The following is a 23,485-nucleotide window of genomic DNA, read 5'->3' on the forward strand; positions in this document are numbered from 1 at the left end:
GGAGTGGCTAGGCCACTCCCACCCCGATGTGGGCTTTGTCATGTCAGCAATCATAAATAGACAGGGGCGGGGTCAAAGAATGAGGTGGTATAACGTACTCTACCTCTGGAAAGGTAAGCGGGAGCGAGGAAAGTAAGGGGAGAGAGAGCAAGGGACACAGCGGGAGGAGGAGGAGCTTAACAGCACAGGAGGGTGGGGCACCGTGGATGGGCTGCTGCCTGTGATGGGAGACTCTTGTGCAGCTGGTGGACTGGAGGATAAGGGACGAAAGTAGGTCTTCAGCCCGGAAGGGGCCCAGCAAATACACAGTCCGTACTCCCACCCTGGGACGACCACTCCAATGGAAGCAGGCGCCATCCCTGCAGGAAGACGCCGCTGGTGTGTGAGGTCTTCAGCCCGGGAGGGGCTCAAAACTGTCTACCAGAACCCCACCCCCACCCTTGAGACAAGCACACCTGATGAAAAGGTTTTGTCGTCGCTGAAAGGCAGTTGTTGATAGGTAGGAGAACCAGGCTGGGCAGGGCCCACAGCCCGGGTGGAGCCCAGTAAATAAGCAGTCCAGAAGGCTCCGCTCCCACTCTGGTCATGAAAGTCGCCCTCTTCTTCTTCCTCTCTCCTTCCTTCCTCCCCGCCTCCCTCCTTTCTTCAGTCAAGCAGTCAAGTCAGCAGCTAACAAGCCCTGGGAATGGGCAGCAAGCAGATGAACAGGAGCAGAGCAGCAACAGAGAGAGTAGCAGCAGCCACTCCCTACCAGAGTAAAAACTCCACAACTCCAAAGTCTGTAGTGTGAGTGCCTGCTTCAGATTAGACATGCAAAAGTGCCCCTTAGTGACCAGGGATGTGCAGGTTAGGTTATGGAATTGCAGGGATAGAGTGGGGTGGACTGGGTAGTGGACATAGAATCATAGAATTCACAGTGCAGAAGGAGGCCATTCGGCCCGTTGAGTCTTCACCGGCCCTTGGTAAGAGCAAACTACTTAAATCTACACTTCCACCCGTCTTTTGGGCACTAAGGGCAATTTAGCATGGCCAATCCACCTACCTATCCTGTGCATCATTGGACAGTTTGAGGAAACCGGAGCACCTAGAGGAAACCCACGCAGACATGGGGAGAAAGTGTCTTTCTCCACGCAGTCACCTGTAGCTGGATCCCTGGAGCTACTCTCTCTGTTGCTGCTCCAGCTTATCTGCTGCTGTTCCCAGTGCTTGTTAGCTGCTGACCTGACTGGAGAAGGGAGGGAGGTGGGGAGGAAGGAAGGAGAGAGGAAGAAGAGGGTGAATTTCGAGCAGTGCTAACCACTGTGCCACCGTGCTGCCCGATGATATGGGTAAGATGCTCTTTCAAAGGGTCAGTGCAGACTCGATGGGCCGAATGACCTCCTTCTGCACTGTAGGGATTCGATGATTCTAAGTTGTCAGACCTGCTAAACATAGAACATAGAACAGTACAGCACAGAACAGGCCCTTCGGCCCTCGATGTTGTGCCGAGCAATGATCACCCTACTCAAACCCACGTATCCACCCTATACCCGTAACCCAACAACACCCCCCTTAACCTTACTTTTTTTAGTACACTACGGGCAATTTAGCATAGCCAATCCACCTAACCCGCACATCTTTGGACTGTGGGAGGAAACCGGAGCACCCGGAGGAAACCCAATTTTTTATTTTCATTTCAGATTCACAGTATCCAAAGCACGTATTTGCATTTTAAAAATATTCCCTACAGTTTTTTTTGTAAGTTGTTGGAAATATTAAACTAACGAATACTCTACGACAAAAATATTGATAAAAATGGTTTGAAAGTCGTGAATGTTTGGAGGTGAATCCGGAATACTGAAAGGTACCACTTGGTGGCGGCATTTGACAGCTAACACGAAAGTCTAACTGCACCAAATGTTTGATTTGATTTATTATTGTCACATGTATTGGTATACAGTGAAAAGTATTGTTTCTTGCATGCTATACAGACAATGCATACCGTACATAGGGAAGGAAGGAGAGACTGCAGAATGTTTTTTTTTTTGTCGAGACAACATCAGTATAAATCTGATGTCCTCCTGCTCATCCTCCCTCGCCTTATGTTGTATAGAAATAAAGAATATTTACAGCAAAGAAGAGAGACCATTCAGTCTATTATATCTGTACCAGTTGTCCCTGACCCCACTCTCCAGCTCCCGCCCCCCTCACTCTACCCTGCCGGTTATAGTATTGCAAGCATATTTTCAATGTATTATTTTAACACGATGTGGAGATGTCGGCGTTGGACTGGGGTGAGCACAGTAAGAAGTCTTACAACACCAGGTTAAAGTCCAACAGTTTTTAAAAAATTCACCTGTGATTCACCCGAAGAAGGAGCTGTTCTCCGAAAGCTAGTGATTCGAATCAAACCTGATGGACTTTAACCTGGTGTTGGAAGACTTCTTATTATTTTAACACGTTCAGGATTTCGGCCTCTTACCCCCTTTTAGGCAGCTGGTTCTCGGCCCCCAGCATTCTAGGTGTAAAATGTCAACTCCTCCTTGAATCTTGCTACCAATTAATTACTTTAAATCTCCTCACCCACCCCCCCCCCCCCTCCCAGGCTATGAACCAATCTGCTGAAGGAAACAGGTCCTCCCTCTCCATTCTGTCCAGCTCCGTTGTAATTTTATGCATCTGACTTAAAGCGCCTTGCCTGTTCTACCTTTGTCAAGTACTCAAAAAATATTAAACCAAAGAGAAAACGCTGGAAAATCTCAGATCTGGCAGCATCTGTTGGAAGAGAAAAGAGCTAACGTTTCGAGTCCCGACGATACCTATGTCAAAGCTAAAAGACAGAGAAAGTGGGAAATATTTATACTATGGAGAGAGTGAAAAATATGATTTTATTCCAGAGATTGAGGTATGTGAAACTGATTCGCCTCCTGTATTGTGACGTCATAAAAGGGAGGCAGTGTCATGTCAGGTGACTCTGAGGGGGCGGGGCCTGGCCTGTTCCCAGCGTTCAGCGCGCACGACGGCGAGGGGCAAGATGGCGGTGGCGGTGAGAAGTTTACAGGATCAACTGGAGAAAGCCAAGGAAAGTTTGAAGAATGTGGACGAAAGCATTCGGAAACTGACGGGCCGCGATCCGAACGACCTCAGGTGACCGTCTTTTCAGGCTTCCAGCCCGTGCGGCGGCCCGGGGGATTCACCACACACACACAACACACTGTCCCGCCAGGTGGCCGGGCCCGGCGTTTACCCTGCGGCTCCTCCCTGGGAAAGGGTCTCCGGGAAAGGAGCTCCGCCCAGAATTGACTGCCGCCGGAATCCCCGCTCACTCGCCAGTGGATTCCCCCCTCTCAGGCCCGTCGCTGGCACCTTGGGGCCCACCTCCTTTGGCCCAGCGACCCCCGGAACCGGTGAGGCCACGCGCCGGAAAAGCTGTGCTGGCCGCTGGGGGCCGATCAATCAGCGGCTGTTGCCGTCCTTTCATCCGCGCACATCTGAGAGAGAGAACCCCTTCCTCCTATTTCCGCGGTTACCAACCGGTTCCCGCCTCACTGCCCTCATCCGCCATAGAATCAATTGGCGGGGATTTTAAAATGCACACATTTCAATAATGAACAGGTTGGTTCGGAATTACTTGCGAAGGTTTGGGTGGTAATGATATCTAAATTCGCTCAATAATCGACGCCACGGAGAAATTTGATCACTAATTTGGGGTTCCCCGCCCCAGAAGATGTCCAGTGATATTTCCCGAGTCACTAAGATAGCATTGAGTTGATGCGCTTATTTTCAGAAAATGCTTAGATGTAGCCTGGATTTCTGTAGCTGCATGTTTTAAGATATTTGTTGAATGGTACAAAATCAACCTGTCCTTTGATTACTGGTCAGTCGGAAAATTTGGACGGAGAGAAAGCTTGTTGACTAGAATTACTATTTCCTCCTCCTCACTCCAAAACAGTAATGGTTTCAAAAATGGTTTTGTGTTGAATCAATCTTGAGGCTCCTATGACAGCAGCTATATTTCTTGAAATATGCTTACAGCATGGTATTATAGTATGATGGTATATTTCTGTTACTGTGTTAAGGCAAATGGAAAAATGCTTCAATTTGCTGAGGGTGGGATTATTGTAATTGAGGACTTGGGTGATGGATGCACAGGCCTAAAATCATAGAATTATGTAATAGAGCCATTGCTTAATTAAATTCGGAAATCTACCCAGTGCGGGGCATGGTCCGACACCACAATTGCCAAATACTTGATATCTACCACCCCTGCTAACAATGTCTTATCCAACACAAAGGAATCTATGCGGGAGTCCACCTTTGGGGGTAAAATGAGAATTCTTTCCCCCTCAGCCTTCCAAATCTTCATGGGGCTGTGAAGCATTTACGCTAACCACCATGCTACCGTGCTGTCACATGTTGCGGTCACGTTGACCCTACTCGGCGCATCCGCCCAAAGGCCCTCCTCCGATCCCATAAGCTCTTTATATATGTCCGATACGCTCCCCTCCCCTGTCCATCCTCTAGAACCACCCTATCCTGAATCCCCCTTGGCAGCAGGAGTGGGAGGTTGGTACCTGCTTCTGCAAAATGTCCTGCACATGCAGATATTGAAATTAATTTCCCCCTGCCAATGGAAACTTCTCCAGTGCCCCCATACTTGGGCAGCTTCCTTCTATAAACAAGTCCCCCATCCTCACCGGGGTGAACCAGTGATTATCGTTAATTGGGCACCACATCGATGCCCCCTCTGCTCTCACACATGTCTCCTCCACTGCCCCCAGACTCTCGGGGTCGTCACCACCACTAGACTGGTGGAGTATCGTGCCGGCGGGAACGGCTAATGCACTGTTACCAGCGCCCCCAGACTTGTGCCCTTGCAAGAAGCCACCTCCATGCGCACCCATGCCCCCCCCCCCCCCCCCCCCCCCCAACCAGCCACATCCTCACCATGGCTACATTAGCCGCCCAGTAATAATTGCTGAAATCTGGAAGCACCATCCCCCCCAAACACACAAAACGCACAATAACTTTATTGACCCGCTTAAAAAAGGACCGCGGGATGAAAATGGGGAGGCATTGAAAAACGAATAGGAATCTTGGCAGGACTGTCATTTTTACCTTTTGAACTCTGCCCGCCAGAGACAACAGGACCACATCCCATCTCCGGAAATTCTCCATCATCTGGTCCACCAGCCGGCCAAATTCAATTTATGAAGCCTGTCCCAATCCCTTGCCACTTGGATTCCTAGGTACCTGAAACTGTCCCCTACCACTCTGAACGGCAGTTCCCCAGTCGCCTCGTCTGGACCACAAACATCTCGCTCTTCCCCATATTGAGCTTGTACCCCGAAAACCGTCTGAATTCCCATAATTTCTTCCATCCCCTCCATTGGGTCTGAGACATACAAAAGCAGGTCATCCGCATACAGCGAGACTGTGCTCCACCCGTCCCGGACCAGCCCCTTGGGGCACTGAGCAATTGCCAGCGTAAACAGCAGTGGGGAGAGGGGGCATCCCTGTCTTGTCACCCAGTGCAGTCTAAAATAGTCCAAAGTCATCCTGTTCGTCCGTATACTTGCAACTGGAGCCCGGTACAGCAACCTAACCCAGTCAATAAAACCCCTCCCAAATCAGAACCGCTCCAGCACCTCCCATAAATAATCCCACTCAACGCGGTCAAAAGCTTTCTGCGCAACCATCGCGACCGCTACCTCCCCCTCCCTGCTCCCCGGGGGCATCATGATCACGTTTAACAACCTTCTTACATTGGCCACCAGCTGCCTACCCTTAACGAACCCCGTCTGATCCTCCACAAAAACGTCCGGTACACAGTCCTCAATCCGGGAGGACAAAATTTTGGCCAGCAGTTTGGCATCTACGCTCAACAAGGAAATCTGCCTGAAAGACCCACATTGCTGCTGGTCCTTGTCCCGTTTCAGGATATGCGAGATTATTGCCTGTGACATTGTCTGGGGCAGAACCCCTCTTTCCCTAGCCTCGTTAAAGACCTTCATCAGCACCGGTCCCAATATTCCGGAGAACTTTTTATAAAACTCAACTTGGTACCCATCCGGTCCCGGGATCTTACCCAACTGCATGGCCTTCAACTGCTCCACTATCTCCTCCAGCCTGATCGGGGCCCCCAGCCCTTCTACCAGCACCTTGTCCATCCTCAGGAAAGTCAGCCCCTCCAGGAAATGCCTCATCCCCTCCGGCCCGCAGGGGACTCCGACCTATACAGCCTGCTATAAAAGACCTGGAAGGCCTTGCTCACCTCTGCCAGGTCCCCAACTAAGTTCCCATCCCTGTCAATAATCTTCCCTATTTCTCTGGCTATCTCCTTTCTGAGCTGCTGTGCAAGCATCCTACTGGACTTCTCACCGTGCTCGTTAATTGCCCCCTCGCCTTTCTGAGCTGCTCCACTGCCTTCCCTGTGGTAGGCAAGCCAAATTCCGCGTGTAGCCTCCGGCGCTCCCTTAACAGCCCTGCCTCTGGAGCCTCCACATACCTCTTATCCACTTGTAGAATAACTTTTACCAGTCGGTCCATCTCTGCCCTACCTGTCCTGTCCCTGTGAGCCCGGACCGAAATTGGCTCCCCTCTCCCCACTGCCTTCAACGCTTCCCAGACAGCTGCTGCTGAGACCTCCCCCATATCATTCACCTGCAGGTAGTTCAACATACAATTCCTGAGCCTCTTGGCTGCTTCTCAGCCAATAGCCCTACATCCAACCTCCATTCCGGGTGCTGCTTACTATCCATGCAAACCTGCAGGTCCACAGAGTGCGGAGCATGGTCCCTGATCGTGATTGCCGAGTGTCCACCACACCAGCCAGTAGGGACCTACCCAAGGCAAAGAAATCAATCTGAGAGTACACCTTGTGTACGTGGGAGTAAAAAGAAATTCCTTTGCCCTCGGCCGCCTAAATCTCCATGGATCCCCCCTCCCCCCTCCAATTTGCTTCATGAACTCTTTTAGTTCCTTTGCCATTGCCGTCACCCTGCCCGTTCTCGAGCATGACCGATCCAGGCCAGGATCAATAACTGTATTAAAATCCCGTCCCATGATCAGCTTGTGCGAGTCCAGGTCCGGAATATTCCCTAGCACCCTCTTTATAAAATTCCCGTAATCACAATTTGGCGCATATACATTGACCAGAACTACCCTCATCCACTGCAGCTTGCCGCTAACCATGATATATTGACCTCCCACATCCAAGACTATTCTTACCACCTCAAATGTCACCTGCTTATTAACCAAGATTGCAACCCCTCTAGTCTTTGTATCCAGTCCCGAGTGCCGGCTCATACAAACAAATTCCCTCATCTAATAATCCCCAGACATACACCCAACAGCAAGTAAATACAAAAGCACCACCCACCAAAACTCACAGGCATGTCTCCCTCCCACAAAAGTGCATATCAATAAAAACAAAAGAGTCATTGCCCCCATCCCCCACTAACTGTCCACACACACACACCTGCGCTTCCATGAACTAACCCGCCCACCTAGCCTGGCAGCCCACACCCATGGCGCCTAGCATCTGACCCAGCACTGATTTCACCCCCGCCCTGTTTGAACATTCGTGCAAACAAGCAAAAACAACCCCTCCACAAGCCCAAACAAAGACACCCCACCCCCCCCCCCCCCCCCCCCCCCCCCCCCAATCCTCTAACAAAGAGCAAAACTGAAGCCGAAGAGGAAAATAAATGGCCATAAACACAAGTTAACAACAACATCTCCACCAAAGTTCAAAGTCCACCTTCTCCTGCCAGTCCATTATCTTGAACAAATTCTACCGCCTCCTCCGCCGAACAAAAGTACAATTCCCGGCCTTCGTAAGTCACCCTCAGACGTGCCAGGTACATTAGCCCAAACATCACCCCCTTCTTGTAGAGGGCTGCCTTGACCATGTTAAAACTTGCCTTCTTCTTGGCCAGCTCTGCACTCAGGTCCTGGTACACGGGGATTTCAGTGACCTCCCAGGTGCAGCGCCTCGTCTGTGTGGCCCACCTCATAATTTGCTCCTTGTCCAGGAACCGGTGCAACTGCACCACAATTGTCCTCGTCTGCTCGTTCCCTTGGGGCATCCTTATTAGCACCCTGTGCGCTCAATCCACCTGCAAAGGCCATGCAAACGCACCCTCTCCGAGCAGCTTCTTCAGCATCCTCCCCAAAAATATGCCAGCATCAGCTCCTTCACTCCCCTCCGGCAGGCCCACAGTCAAAGAACAAAGAAAAGTACAGCACAGGAACAGGCCCATCGGCCCTCAATGCCTGCGCCAACCATGCAGCCCGTCTAAACTAAAATCTTCTACACTTTCAGGGTCAGTACCCCTCTATTCCCATCCTATTCATGTATTTGTCAAGATGCCCCTTAAACATAACTTTGTAGACCTCTATCAGGTCGCCCTTGTATTCTGCCTGCGTGACCAGTTTTCCCGGTCTTTACCTTTCTTCTGGAGCCGCCTCTGCTGGTCCCGCATCAGCCCCATCTCCGCTGCCATCGAGGCAAACTGCTCCTCGTGTGCCACTGCCTCCATCTCCTGGATCGCCTGTCCCTGCGCTACTAGCCTTGATCGAATCAACCGCCCGGGCCAGGTCCTCCAGACTTCCTTACATTGCTGGGTGAACTTCTCATTGAAGAAACTCACCAGTTGGTCCATCGACCACTGAGCTGGCAGGCTGCTCCGTGCCCCTCCGTCATCTTCAGTCGTGTCACGTGCGCCACACCAGCTCCAACCGACTGAATCCCTCTCTTTTTGCCCACTTCTGGCCCTCAGTTCCATACACCAGAGGGTCAATCTCTTCCCCTCACTCTCCTGCACTTGCGCCTTTCTTCCACTTCACATCCACCTGTTAACCGGGGAAAAGTTCTAAAAGACCGCATGAGCTGGAGCAACCAAGTGTGCGACTACTCACTCCATGGCCGCCACCGGAAGTCCGAGTATTTCAGTATTGAGCAACAGAGGCTGTTGAGGTGAAAACCCGTCGATGGATGGGTTTTTGGGCTCAGTTCAAGATCTTCAACTTGCAGGTTGATTAACCTCAGTTGCTTCATTAGTGGACATGGGAACAAATGGAATAATTAACAACAGGAGTCATGAACCACAGAGTTGCACATCAGGTTCAGCATGAACAAACAGATAGTAAAAATGGGCTGCATGGAAATAGATAGTCTAAAATAAATAACCACGGTGGCTTACTTGCAAGTATTAAGCTCAGAAGCCTTCTGCCTAGTCCATAACTTAAATAGACAGGTGATGAAACACTGCAAGGATAATCATGGAGTTTGGCAGTGGACAGGTAAAGATATGTCTTGGCATTTATGTGAAAGCAAAGCTCATCATTTTGGATTATGATGTGAGATATCATGAATGAGAATGGGGCAGGGCAGCACGGTGGCACAGTGGTTAGCATTGTTGCCTACGGCGCTGAGGACCCGGGTTCGAATCCCGGCCCTGGGTCACTGTCCGTGTGGAGTTTGCACGTTCTCCCCGTGTCTGCGTGGGTTTCGCCCCCACAGCCCAAAAGATGTGCAGGATAGGTGGATTGGCCACACTAAATTGCCCCTGAATTGGAAAAAATAATTGGGTACTCTAAATTTAAAAAAAAAAAAAAAAAAATGAATGAGAATGGGGCAGGAATTGGCAAAGAGCCATATTGGAACTGACCATGCGTGATGGGAGGAGTCATCCTTCTATTACTCAAGACAGAATAGAATCCCTACATAGAATTGAATAGCATCCCTACAGTGCAGAAGGAATGGAGGAAAAAGAGAAGGATATAATGGAGATAAATTGTGAAGCCGTGTTGGAGAAGGTTGAATTGGTCAACAATATGGAAGGCCTTGGGTAAGAGATGGCAAATTAAAACATTTTAAGCGTTAGAACAGAGAATATTACAGTATTTGAATTCTGAGTTTTCACTCGATTTGAATTCCTTCTTTTGAGACTAACCATTCAAGCAATAAGACACAGTCTGGTGAAATAATGTCAGGAAACATTTATTATGTTACAAACAGTAATACTTGGTAAAGTTAAGAAATTAATTTACCGGCTCAATGTTCTTTTTGCTTCTCGATTTAGCCAAGGTTGAAAGATTACGTGGTGGTTCTGTGCCTAGCTGGAAAGCCGTCTCTTGTCTATATACTTCGTTTCTAAATTGTGTGCATTGCTGCTGAAGGCTTTCTTATTAATCCTTTAGGAGACACAACCTGTCCTTTCCGGTCTTGTGTGATCAGTCTCTGGTTTAAGTGAGGCAGTGGCGTAGTGGTATTGTGACTGAACTAATAAACCAGAACAGAGGGTCATGCTCTGGGGACCGTTGTTTGAATTCCATCACGGCAAATGGGCAGCATGGTGGTTAGCATAAATGCTTCACAGCTCCAGGGTCCCAGGTTCGATTCCCGGCTGGGTCACTCTCTGTGCGGAGTCTGCACGTCCTCCCCGTGTGTGCGTGGGTTTCCTCCGGGTGCTCCGGTTTCCTCCCACAGTCCAAAGATGTGCGGGTTAGGTGGATTGGCCATGCTAAATTGCCCGTAGTGTCCTAAAAAGTAAGGTTAGGGGGGGAGGTTGTTGGGTTACGGGTATAGGGTAGATACGTGGGTTTGAGTAGGGTGATCATGGCTCGGCACAACATCGAGGGCCGAAGGGCCTGTTCTGTGCTGTACTGTTCTATGTTCTATGGTGAAGTTTGTATTCCATTAAAAATGTCTAATGATGGGGCAGCATGGTGGCACAGTGGTTAGCACTGCTGCATCACGACACTGAGGTCCCAGGTTTGATCCCGGCTCTGGGTCACTGTCCATGTGGAGTTTGCACATTCTTCCCATGTTTGCATGGATTTCGCCTCCACAACCCAAAGATGTGCAGGGTAGGTGGATTGGCCACGCTAAATTGCCTCTTAATTGGAAAAAATTGGGTACTCTAAAATTATTTAAAGTCTCATGATGACTACAAAATTATTATCGGTTGTCCTCTGGTTTACTAATGTCCATTAGGAAAGGAAATCTGTCATCCTTACCTGGTCTGCCCTACTCCAGACCCACAGCAATGTGGTTGGCTCTTTTTTAAAAAAAAGACCTTGGAAGCTACTCGGTTCAAGGGCAATTAGGCATGGGCAATAAATGCTGGCCCAGCCGGCGGAGCCCATGTCCCATGAAAGAATAAAAATGATCGAGTCTCTGATTTTTTTTTTTAAAGGGTGACTGTCAGTCCCCGTTATCTACTGATTGGTCCCTAAGGTGCCAAATACCTGTGGAAAAGTCCCCCTCAGTGCTGTGAATTTCTGTTATTTCATTACATTTTGTGATTTTCTGCCAAGATGACAGGGTGCCTTAGATAGCCCTTATGCCTGTTTATTTGACACAAGAACGTGTAGTGTGATGCACTAATGATTAACCTCTGGGCTCATCGGCCTAATTGACATTTGTAGGATTCTCATTAAGGCAAGCACTTGCAGTATTTTGGCTGAAAGAACTGTTTGTTTTTGTGGATTGGTGCTTGGCGCAAGTTAATTAAAAATAGCAAAAGAATATAAAGAGGCGCACAGCCTTGAAACTAACACAGAAATTACAAATTTACTCCTACGCAAAGCATGGACACAATCTGTAAAGATGAGATAGTAAGATGCACTACAGCAGGATGCATTCAATTGACACATGGTCAGACGTTAACTTGATTCTTAAGCTTGCAAAACCAAAGCAGTACAAAAACTTGTTATATAACTTGAAATAAAATTACTGTTAAAAGCCTAAATTAATTTAGGGCATAGGACTGAAAGTAAAACCTCAACTGTTGTCACACAATAGACCTTTGAGTCTTCGGTAATGTGTACAAAACTGATATGTTAATTGATATGGAGTGTAACAGCTCCAGATTCTGGCTGATCCAACTAAGACTGACCTCACAGCAATAGCCTCCAATTAACCCATGCAAGAATATCCTTGCGTAGGCCTATAGGTCAAGTAAGAATGCAACTACAGACTAAGAGACAGTTATGTCCTACATCAATTACAATTAAGCAGAATATATTGATTGGTTTATTGTCACATGTACTGAAGTGCAATGAAAAGTGTTTTTCTGCAGCCAAGGGAATGTACACAGTAAAAAAAAAAGATAATTGACTAAGTACATAGACAAATAAGTAATTGGTTACAGTGCAGAACAAGGGACAAACAAAGCAAATAGGACATGAGCAAGAGCAGCATAGGGTGTAGTGAATAGTGTCTTACAGAGAACAGATCAGTCTGAGGGAGAGTCATTGAGGAGTCTAGTAGTTATGGAGAAGAAGCTGTTTCTAGGTCCGGATGTTGTGGGTGTTCAGACTTCTGAATCTTCCTGATGGAAGGGTCTGGAAGAGGGCAAAGCCTGGGTGAGAGGGGTCTCTGACAATGCTGTTTGCCTCTGTGAGGCAGCGGGAGGCGCAGACAGAATCACTGGGAGGATGGGAAGCTTATGTGATGCGTTGGGCTGAGTTCGCCATTCCCTGCAGTTTCTTGGGATCTTGGGCTGAGCAGTTGCCATACCAAGCTGCGATGCAGCCAGATAGGATGCTCTCTATGGCACATCTGTAGGTGTTTGGGAGAGTCGATGCAGACATGCCGAATTTCGTTAGCTTCTGAAGGAAGTAGAGACATTGGTGGGCTTTCTTGACTGTTGCATCAGCGTGAGTGGACCAGGACAGACTGTTGGTGATGGTGATCCCCGGGAACTTAAAACTGTCGACCATCTCGACTTCTGAGCCATTGATGCAGATGGGGACATGTCGTACTGCGCTTTCTGACACCGATGATCAGTTCCTTGGAGAGAGAGGTTATTTTCAGTAAACCATGCATCCAAATAATCTGTCTCCCTTCTGTAGACTGACTCATCGTTGTTTGAGATACGGCTCGCCAAAGTCGTATTATTTGCATACTTCTAGATCAAATTGGAGTCGTGTGTACAGGGAGTACAGTAGATGACTTAGTGCACATCCTTGCGGGGCCTCGGTGTTGAGGACTATTGTGGAGGAGGTGCTGTTGCCTATTCTGACAGATTGCGGTCTGTTGGTGAGGAAGATAAGTATCCAGCTACACGGGGAGGGGTCAAGTCCATGATTGCAGAGTTTGGTTATTAGTCTTGTCGGAATAATGGTTTTGAAGGCAGAGCCCGGGAACAGCAGTCTGATGTAGGTGTCCTAGTTGTCGAGGTGTTTGAGTGTTGATTGTAGAGCCAGGGAGATAGCATCTGCTGTGGACCGGTTGCGGTGATAGGTGAACTGCAGTGGATCGAGACCATCTGGGAGGCTGGCGTCGCTCTGTCTCATGACTAGCCACTCAAAGCATTTCGTGATAACAGATGTCGGTCGGTAGTCTCGAGGCACGCTACCTTGTTCTTATTTGGTACTGGCATTATGGTGGTCTTCTTGAAGGAGGTCGGAACCTGGGAGCAGAGAAGTCAGGTGTTGATTAGCATACTGAAATTCTTGATCATTACACATGACTACAAACTATTTGTTTTGAATATGAAAATTCATACATGATATGAAATATGAATATTAAAATTCATGATAGCTGCATGTCCTCCCCGTGTGTCATGTGTTTCCTCCGGGTGCTCCGGTTTCCTCCCACAGTCCAAAGATGTGCGGGTTAGGTGGATTGGCCATGCTAAATTGCCCGTAGTGTCCTAAAAAGTAAGGTTGGGGGGGGTTGTTGGGTTACGGGTATAGGGTGGATACGTGGGGGTTTGAGTAGGGTGATCATTGCTCGGCACAACATCGAGGGCCGAAGGGCCTGTTCTGTGCTGTACAGTTCTATGTTCTATGATGTGGAGATGCCAACGTTGGACTGGGATGGGCACAGTAAGAAGTCCAACAAGTTTGTTTGGAATCACTAGCTTTCATCAGGTGAGTCACCCGAGGAAGGAGCTGTGCTCCCAAAAGTTAGTGATTCCAAGTGAAACCTGTTGGACTTTAACCTGGTGTTGGAAGACGACTTCGTACATGATGTACGAAGACTGGCTCCATTCTGGAGGGATTTAATCATGGGTGTTGAGAGCTAAGGTGGAGGGTGAGAGGAAAATTCATCCCAGATATTGCCATGTAGGCAATACCAGTCTGTTGAATTCTCTTTTACAGTGGAATTAATCTCTTGTTTTTTTGGGGAGGAAATAAAGTATGCGTCTTTTAAACCTTTATTTCCTAATGAAAAGTGGTGATTCTTTGGCTCTCTTGCATAAGTCAAGGATTCAAGACATTTCAAAGGACCTTAATGTTTTTAGCATATCTGTTTATAGTACTTAACACTGCACAAAATACCTTGTATATAATGACTTGTTTACATGTTACTTGTTAACTAAAATTTATTTTTAAAAACAGGCCTGGCCAGGCTAGGCGGCTATCCATCGCAGGTCCAGGTGGAGGTAGAGGGCGTGGGATTGGATTACTTCGGTAAGATTGAAATTCTTCACACACTTCCATTTCTACCTTTTTAAGTTTATTAAAGTTGAATTACCAATGGGATGCAAACTTTTGCTGCATTCTGCACCCCATAGTTAAAACATGTGTATGTAATCTGTGAATGAAAATGAAAGGAAAAGATTCAAGCTTTGGGGCAGCACGGTAGCATGGTGGTTAGCATAAATGCTTCAGAGCTCCAGGGTCCCAGGTTCGATTCCCGGCTGGGTCACTGTCTGTGTGGAGTCTGCACGTCCTCCCCGTGTGTGCGTGGGTTTCCTCCGGGTGCTCCGGTTTCCTCCCACAGTCCAAAGATGTGCGGGTTAGGTGGATTGGCCATGCTAAATTGCCCGTAGTGTCCTAAAAAATAAGGTTAATGGGGGGGTTGTTGGGTTACTGGAATAAGATGGATACGTTGGCTTGTAGGGTGATCATTGCTCTGCACAACATCGAGGGCCGAAGGGCCTGTTCTGTGCTGTACTGTTCTATGTTCTAAATAAAAATCGCTTATTGTCACAAGTAGGCTTCAAATGAAGTTACTGAGAAACGCCCCTAGTCGCCACATTCCGGCGCCTGTTCGGGGAGGCTGGTACAGATATGATGCTGCTGGATTTTATTGAGATACATTTTGTAACTTTAGATGTCATTAATGCATACTGAGAGAAGGGGTTTGCCATGCATTTTACAAAAAAGAACATTTGGGATATGAAAGATTGATTGCTTCAGCTAACTTTGACTTTTTTTAGGCGTGGACTCTCTGATGGTGGAGGAGGTCCCCCAGCTAAACAGAGGGATTTGGATGGGGCACTCAGCAGGTATGTTATCTTTAAGTTTAAGTCTAATGTAATTGGAATAATTTATTGTTGAAGGTGACTGCAGGGACAACAGTTCAAATTGACTCCTTGTTACACTGACTTGTTTTTTTGGGTGATATTGTGACTTACTTTTTGAATTAATTTTCTATCCATCTGTGTTGTAGAAATTTTCATATAAGCCATAACATAAATTCAGACAAATGGCCCTTTTGTTTGTAGGATGCTTTGGTAAAAGAAAATTAACCTGAACTTCAGGTTGAATTTCTCACAACAGCAGGACCCTTATGGAAGTTTTCTACCTCTAATCGTCCTTTCAGAGTGTTCTCCATCATCCTCAATTTCCCCTAATCCTTCTACTAATTACTTGGAAGCTGTGATCCCTGGTTATTGATCTCTTTGCTGAGGTGGGGGAGGGAAGCTTCCACGGGCAAAATGTGATCATTTTTAAAAAATAAATTTAGAGTACCCAATTCATTTCCTCCAATTTAAGGGGCAATTTGGTGTGACCAGTCCACCTACCCTGCACATCTTTAGGTTGTGGGGGGTGAGACCCATGCAGACACGAGGAGAATGTGCAAACTCCACACGGACAGTGACCCGGAGCCGAGATCGAACCTGGGTCCTTGGCGCCGTGAGGCTGCAATGCTGGCAACAATGTGATCATGACCAGATATTCCGTTTTTGTGGTGTTGTTTGACTGATGAATATTGGCCAGGACACTAGGGATATCTTTCCTGCTCTCTGAAATAGTGCCATGGGTGGCAGGTCCTTGGTGTAATGACACATCCAACAGTGCAACACACACTCTGTACCGCACTGGAATTTCAGTCTTTTTTTAAAATGCTTTTATTGAGTTTTCATATTTAACATTCCAACAATTTATAAATTACAAAACCGTGCAAAAACCAACACATATATTCATAAGCGAGCATTTTCACAACAGTAGCCTTGACTTTTCCCCCCCCCACCCCCACACCCTCTCAACCAACACCACTTTAGTCAAAATACATATTTTACATTGCCCAATATTGTGTGTGTGTCCTCTTCTCTACCCCCCTACCCCCCACGCTCCTTTACTGGTTGCTGGCTACAGGCAGGTCTTGAAACAAGTTGGTGGATATGGAAGCCTTCTTCCGACCCACGGATGGCGAATTTAATTTCTCCAGCCTGAGATTCCACCAGGTTGGACAGCCAGTCTGCAGCCTTGGGTGGTGTTGGCGATCGCCAGCCAGGCAGGAAGGCTATCGCGTCGGCCCCCTCTTCCTCTTGAAACGTTCTGGCTGATCTGGTAGGCTGCCACCTTTGGGCAAGGCTTCACCCTCACTCCCACAACCCTGGACATGGCCTTAAAGAAGGTCTTCCAATACTGGACAAGTCTGGGGAAAGACCAAATCAAGTGGGGTGATTGGTTGGGCCTCCCTTGCAGCGTTCTCATTTATTGTCCACCTACTGGAAGAACGTACTCATTCGCTTCCTGGTTAGAATCATAGAATAGAATCATATAACCCCTACAGCGCAGAAGGAGGTCATTCAGCCCATTAAGTCTGCACTGACCCTCTGAAAGGGCACCCTACCTAGGTCCAGTCCTTCACCCTCTCCCTATAACCCCACCTAGGGACAATTTAGCATGGCCAATCCACCTAACCTGCACATCTTTGGTCTGTGGGAGGAAACCGCAACACCTGGAGGAAACCCATGGAGACACGGGAAGAATGCACTAGCTCTGCACAGAGCTGCATCACCATTAGCTGCGTACGGCTCAGCCCTGCGTACATGGAGGTGAAGTTCAGACGGTGCAGTGCCCCGATCCAGAGTCCTCCCTCTATTTTTATGCTTAGTTCCTCCTCCCATTTCTTTTCCCTTGCCTCGTCCAGAGGGTGAGTATACCTCGTCCAACAGCTGCTCGTACAGGTCCGTACAGTTCCCCTCCCTAGCTCGCCACCGTCCAACAGTTCTACTAACAAGTGTCCTGGTATCTAGGCCAGCTTAAACAACAGTAGTCCCTTCATCCCCCACCCCAGCGGATTCAGAGAAGATCTTGCTCTTGCTCAGGTTAAGCTTGTAACCTGAGAAGGCTCTGAATTCCTTTAGATGTTTCATTATCCCTTCCGTGCTGCTCCAGGGTTTCAAAGTATAGAGGGGCAGGTCATCCGCATAGTGAGACTGTGCTCTCTGTCTCCGCTTTGGATACCTTGCCACTCCTTTGCCGTGCTGAGCGCAATCACCAGTGACTCGATTAGCAGGGCGAACAGCTGTGGGGACAGCTCACATAGAATATAGAACAGCACAGAACAGGCCCTTCGGCCCTCGATGTTGTGCCGAGCAATGATCACCCTACTCAAACCCACGTATCCATCCTATACCCGTAACCCAACAACCCCCCCTTAACCTTACTTTTTAGGACACTACGGGCAATTTAGCATGGCCAATCCACCTAACCCGCACATCTTTGGACTGTGGGAGGAAACCGGAGCACCCGGAGAAAACCCACGCACACACGGGGAGGACGTGCAGACTCCGCACAGACAGTGACCCAGCCGGGAATCGAACCTGGGACCCTGGAGCTGTGAAGCATTTATGCTAACCACCGTGCTGCCCCATCTCTGCATTATGCCTCTGCAGCGGGTGATGTTTGTCCATGGAAGTGCTATACGGTATTTTCACCCAGGAGGTGAACCTTTGCCCAAACCCAAATTGTTCCAGTACATCTATGAGGGCAAAGCCCATTTCTGCTCAACAGGTGGCTAATGTTCAATGTTAGCTGTTTGTCCTTGACAAAGCCCGTCTGGTCCTCCACAATTACCTCTGGCACTCAGCTTTCCAGCCTCCTCGCCCGGATCTTTGCATCTGCATTCAGTAGTGAGATGGGCCTGTAGGAGGAGCCATACTTCATCGGGTTTTTGTCCTTTTTGTGTGTCAACGATATTGAGGCTTGGGCCTGTGTTGTGACGGGTGCCCCTTGCTTGCAAGTCTGCAACGGTCTCCTGCAAGTGTGGGGCCAGTGCTGGCGTGAATGTTTTGTAGAAGTCCACTGGGAATCCATCTGGCCCCGCTGCTTTCCTTGCCTGCATGGAGTCGATATTCCCCCAATTCGAGTGGTGTTTCCAGGCCCCGTCTCCCACCTTCGCCCACGACCGGCATGATTCAGTCCGTCGAAATGCTTAATCTTCGAGTCCCTCTCAGTAAAAAGTTGCAAAGGCTTCGATGTTCCTTTCGGATGCAGCGACTAGTCTGCCGCTTCTGTCTTTAACCCAAGCTTTTTCCCTCATGGCTGCCTGCTTTCTCAGCTGGTGAGTCTGTAAGCGGCTGGCTCCATGTTCATAAAAGGTCCCCAGTGTCTGGCGGAACTGGTGCACTGCATTCTCTGTTATAGAGCAGGTTGAAGTCCATTTGCAATTTTTCTCTCTCTCCCAGCAGTTCCACCGTTGGGGCCGTGGAGTATCGCGATCCACCTACAGTTTGGAGTGTACCAGCTGTCGCCTGGTTGCCCCCTCCTTGTCTTTGCGCATTGCAATAATTTCCCCCCTGATAGAACCCCCCACCCCACTTCCTGTGGCATCAACCATACCTATCTCTTGCATAAGCTCCTGTACTCCTGGGGGTTTTTCTTTGTTTGGGCCCATCCAAGGTGGCTGTATTCATCGTATTTTCCATGTGGCAACACCTGTGTTCCGGAATTTTCTTTTAATCAGGGGCCACTCAGGATGGCCATCTTGCCATTTGCACCATGTGGCTGATCCCTGCACTCCCTTTGCTTCAGGGTCCACTAAGATGGCCCCTCTTGGTGTTGCTGTTTTTGTTGCCACCATGTGCGACCTGTCGTAGCCAGCGTTCTACCCTGCTCCCCTGTTACCCAGGAGCGATCTCGGTCTTCTCCAACCTGCCCATCTGTTATGTTCTCTCCCCCTCCGCCCTTGTGTGTTTCTGCACCTCTCTGCTCTCACCCCATTCTGGTTGCACTCAAAGCTATGTTTGAAAGTAAGGCAGTTCTGTAAGTGCACGTGTCTTTTTCTTTAAAACAAGTTTGTCTTTGCTGTTGGGACAGTTGCTTCTGCCTTCCCAGCCTGTGTCCCTGCTCAAACCTGTCTGTCTCGGCCAGTGCAGTGAAGTAGAATTCCTTCTCTTGGATGGTTACCCACATTTTGGCCAAGTATAATATAACAAACTGCACCCCACTCTTAAAGGGCTGCCTTAGCTGTATCAGTGCGGCACATGGTCAGATATGCCCCAATGTCCTGGTAGACTCTGATTGAATGGCCCTGCTACTGGCAGGACCGAATGCGCCTTGCCCACTTCAGGATCTTCCAATCCTGGTATCGCTGCTATTGGCTGCTTCCTTGCTTTAGGTTTTGGCCTGAGTGACCTGTGGGCTCTGTTAATCTCCGGGGATTAGGGGAGGTTAGGGGACCAGTTACCCAGCATCTGGGGCACATATTCCATGAGGCTCTGCCCTTGGTGCCCTCCAGCAGGCCCACAACACAGAGATTCTGGCAGCATGACCAATCTCCTGATCCTCAGCTTTCCCCTTCAGTGCTCTTTGCGTCGCCACCAACCTTGCTACTTCTGTTTCCAGAGAGGTGATTTGGTCACTGGTTGGTCACTGCTTTCTCTCTGTCCTTGATTGTTGCCTCCTGTGCTTCCAGTTGTCGCTCTTTTTTTCTCCAATGCCACCTTGAAGGGGGCCGCGACTGCCACTTTCACTGTCGCCATCATTTACTGCATTGCTGAGATTCAAATGCCAAATGAAAACAGTTGTTTTTGACATAGATCGTGTTTGTGGGCGTATCGGGTAGCATAGAGATGCATTCATGTGAAAATGAGGCTACATTGGCTATCACGAAGCTCCGCTTGTAACAAATTTGTGGGCAGATCCCAAGGGATTCAACTCATTGGGGTTTATTGTATTTGAAAATCTGACCGTTCTAATTTTAATAGGCTGGGAGACCGTCGGTCTAGGAGAGAGTCGCGTCAAGACAGCGACGCAGAGGACGATGATGATACAAAAAAGGTATTGCATACTTGTAAGATAAAATGTTTACACAGTTTGCTAAATGCACGGACGCATATGAAGCTGCCATCTCCGAGCCCAGAATATTCCCAGATCTTTACAGAATTAACTGTTCACTGCAGTGATGGAAATATGTTTGCTTTAGTAAATTAGGGTTCTTATGCGATGTGTAAAATATACTTTTATCCTCTAACCGTTAGAGGATAAAAGTATATTTTACACATCGGATAAGAACTGGATTAGGCTCCACTGAATACCTTCATAATTGAAAAGCCTGATGACAATCCAAAATGAGGACTCTGAGGCAGTACGGAAATGTACTTTGGAACTGTCTCCAGTGTGTATTGGTATCTACCAATAAAAGGTAGCCACAAATTTGTGCTGAAGTGAAATTAATACTTCCACTGTATTCTTTACAGCCAGCGTTGCAGTCTTCTGTTGTTGCTACCTCCAAAGAAAGGACACGCCGAGACCTTATTCAGGATCAAACAATGGACGAAAAGGGCAAAGAAAGGTATCTTCTACTTTACAGACAAAATTGTACCTGAAAATTTAACTCTTCGAAGCTCACAGGCAGTCCTCATCTCTACGAGGTTCGAATTGCAACGAGCGGCACTTGCGACATTCATTAATTGACACCCTATTTCGACTTTATAGCGCTAATTTTGGCTTGCGACACCACACCAACGAACAGTTGGTCTTTAACAGCTGTTATGTTACGTCTGTCACAACCTTAGGACGGGCAAATTGCTTCTCGGTTACAAGTGTCTTTGAAAGTACAGTCACTAGTATATTCTCCATTCATCGCCTCAAACTGTCTCCCCGTCGGCAACTCTGATGGGAGAATTTGTTCTCGTGGCAGCACGGTAGCATGGTGGTTAGCATAAATGCTTCACAGCTCCAGGGTCCCAGGTTCGGTTCCCGGCTGGGTCACTGTCTGTGTGGAGTCTGCACGTCCTCCCCGTGTGTGCGTGGATTTCCTCCGGGTGCTCCGGTTTCCTCCCACAGTCCAAAGATGTGCGGGTTAGGTGGATTGGCCATGCTAAATTGCCCGTAGTGTCCTAAAAAGTAAGGTTAAGGGGAGGGTTGTTGGGTTACGGGTATAGGGTGGATACGTGGGTTTGAGTAGGGTGATCATGGCTCGGCACAACATCGAGGGCCGAAGGGCCTGTTCTGTGCTGTACTGTTCTATGTTCTATGGGAAATAATTCAATTTAGTGAAGCAAGGTCTCAAAATTTAAGTTACAAAACTAACTGACTCGGCAGAAACTGGTGTGTTGGATACTTGTTTTTAAAAAGTTTGAGTTTACGTGTCACTCGTGTCTTTTGAGTAACTACTAGATGACTTGCCTTTTAAAAAAAAAAAAAAAAAAAATTTAGAGTACCCAATTCATTTTTTCCAATTAAGGGGCAATCTAGCGTGGCCAATCCACCGACCCTACACATCTTTGGGTTGTGGGGGCAAAACCCACGCAGACATGGGGAGAATGTGCAAACTCCACACGGAGAGTGGGCCGGGATCGAACCTGGGACCTCGGCGCCGTGAGGCAGCAGTGCTAACCACTGCCCCACTGTGCTGCTCCTAGATGGCTTACCTAATGGTTGGGCAATCCAATATCCCAGGTAATATGCAGGAATCAAGAAAGAATGTGTGCCAATTATTTTGCCACAAGCCTCATGGCCTTTCCTAAGAATGGCTATTTACTGTTAATCTTCAATGCTGTTAGTCAGACGTACTATTGCTCTTGCGACAGTTCATTGTAAAGACTGTATAGCCCTAGCAATAAATTGTAATTTCAGCACATTTGAGATTAATTTATTTTGGAGTATGTGCTTGACAAACAAGTTGGCCAAGTCCCAAGCCAGTGCGTTACAAACTATCTAATTGTTGTCTTTTACTTGATAGGAATCGGCGGATGTTTGGCCTGTTGATGGGTACTCTGCAGAAATTCAAACAGGAATCTAATGTTGCAACTGAGAGGGTATTTTTTCCCCTTTATTTTTGCTCTTCAATGTCTGGATCTTGCATCGAGAGTTTGAGTTCTGATTATTGCAATGCAACAGCGGTGCCAGCAAGATTCACATTTGAGTGGAACAGATGTCATTATGAACCCTGTTCTACTGCGTAGCCACATTCACACTATTTCAAACTTCTAAATACCCAGCTAAGTAGAAAGTGCCACCTGCATCTTGTTTCAATGTTATGTTCCATAATCCAGGGAAACAAAAAAAGAAAGCATTAGACTCCATGCAAGTATTTTGTTTGCTGTGAGTTGCTGAAAATCAGGTTTACCCTTCCTTGCCATGAAATGTACATCTGGCCAGTTCATGGTTGCATAGTGTAATTGTTAAAATGCAAAATTAATGCAGAGCATTTATTTCTGTGGCTACCGTTACTGTAATTTTTTAACAATTTCAGTGCAGAGCAGCAATTTTAATTGAAGTACAAAGTGTGGTGTAGACAGTAATGTTTAACTGTGCTTCAGAGAGACTTTAAAATTATGCCATTTGAATAGTTATTTGGTCTTTGCTATTCGGTCAGGAAGTACTTCCCCGGTAGGGAGAGATCTGGTGACAAATGATTCAGAGCCTGAACACGCTTGTGAAATGTTCTCATTTGCCTAAACAGGCCATCTTTATAGTGTGATGCAGCGATATTTCAACATCCATCCCACAGGAGAAAGCTTATTGCCCAGTCCTTCAGACCCACCAGTAATAGCTGCCTTTGATTTGTGTCTGAACTGTGCTAATACATTAATGGGTGTTTCTCAATCATTCAAACAAAACTAAGTATTTAATACTGTGCTGAATAAATGTCGTACCAAAATTGTTCCTTTGTCCACTGGTAACCAAGGGTTCACTTTAAGCACCTCAATTCGTGTATTGTTTCTTAGTTTTCAGCTCGTTGTCCAAGACGACATGTAAGTTTACTTAATTATTCTGTACAGCTGTATAATCCATAACTTCATTCCATTGGTTATCTCTGCAAATTTTGATCAATTCCTTTGGAATCATATTGATTCAAACCGTTTGTATCATTCTGCAGTGCCGAACTCCTGCTGTATTTTAAATTCAGTTGTGCACCATCACACTGCTGAACCGAAAGGCCTTTTCAGGCATGTAGTCTAGCTGTGAAATGTATATACAATGATAGTGCGTTGAGCAAGTACAATGATAGTTGAGCAGGTTACCGGCACACATACGGACAGATGCAACTGAAAGGTGTGTGGCTGCTTCTAGGTGTGCT

At 47.6% G+C, this 23,485-nt stretch overlaps 1 protein-coding gene across 2 annotated transcripts in view; it reads left to right on the forward strand.

Annotated features, from left to right (window-relative positions):
• The first annotated feature begins 2,949 nt into the window (after positions 1 to 2,949).
• Positions 2,950 to 23,485, forward strand: part of pnn (pinin, desmosome associated protein) — a 34,867-nt gene continuing 14,331 nt past the window's right edge. The window contains exons 1-7 of one of the 2 annotated variants that reach the window (XM_038780425.1): positions 2,950 to 3,126; positions 14,338 to 14,409; positions 15,162 to 15,230; positions 20,166 to 20,238; positions 20,658 to 20,752; positions 22,145 to 22,220; positions 23,133 to 23,159. In XM_038780425.1, coding sequence (XP_038636353.1) covers positions 3,014 to 3,126; positions 14,338 to 14,409; positions 15,162 to 15,230; positions 20,166 to 20,238; positions 20,658 to 20,752; positions 22,145 to 22,220; positions 23,133 to 23,159 — 525 coding nt within the window. In that variant the 5' untranslated portion in view covers positions 2,950 to 3,013. The remainder of the gene's footprint in view (positions 3,127 to 14,337; positions 14,410 to 15,161; positions 15,231 to 20,165; positions 20,239 to 20,657; positions 20,753 to 22,144; positions 22,221 to 23,132; positions 23,160 to 23,485) is intronic. The other variant, XM_038780433.1, reaches the window with a different exon arrangement.

Source organism: Scyliorhinus canicula, chromosome 2 (assembly GCF_902713615.1).
Source record: "Scyliorhinus canicula chromosome 2, sScyCan1.1, whole genome shotgun sequence".
NCBI classification, from domain to species: domain Eukaryota; kingdom Metazoa; phylum Chordata; class Chondrichthyes; order Carcharhiniformes; family Scyliorhinidae; genus Scyliorhinus; species Scyliorhinus canicula.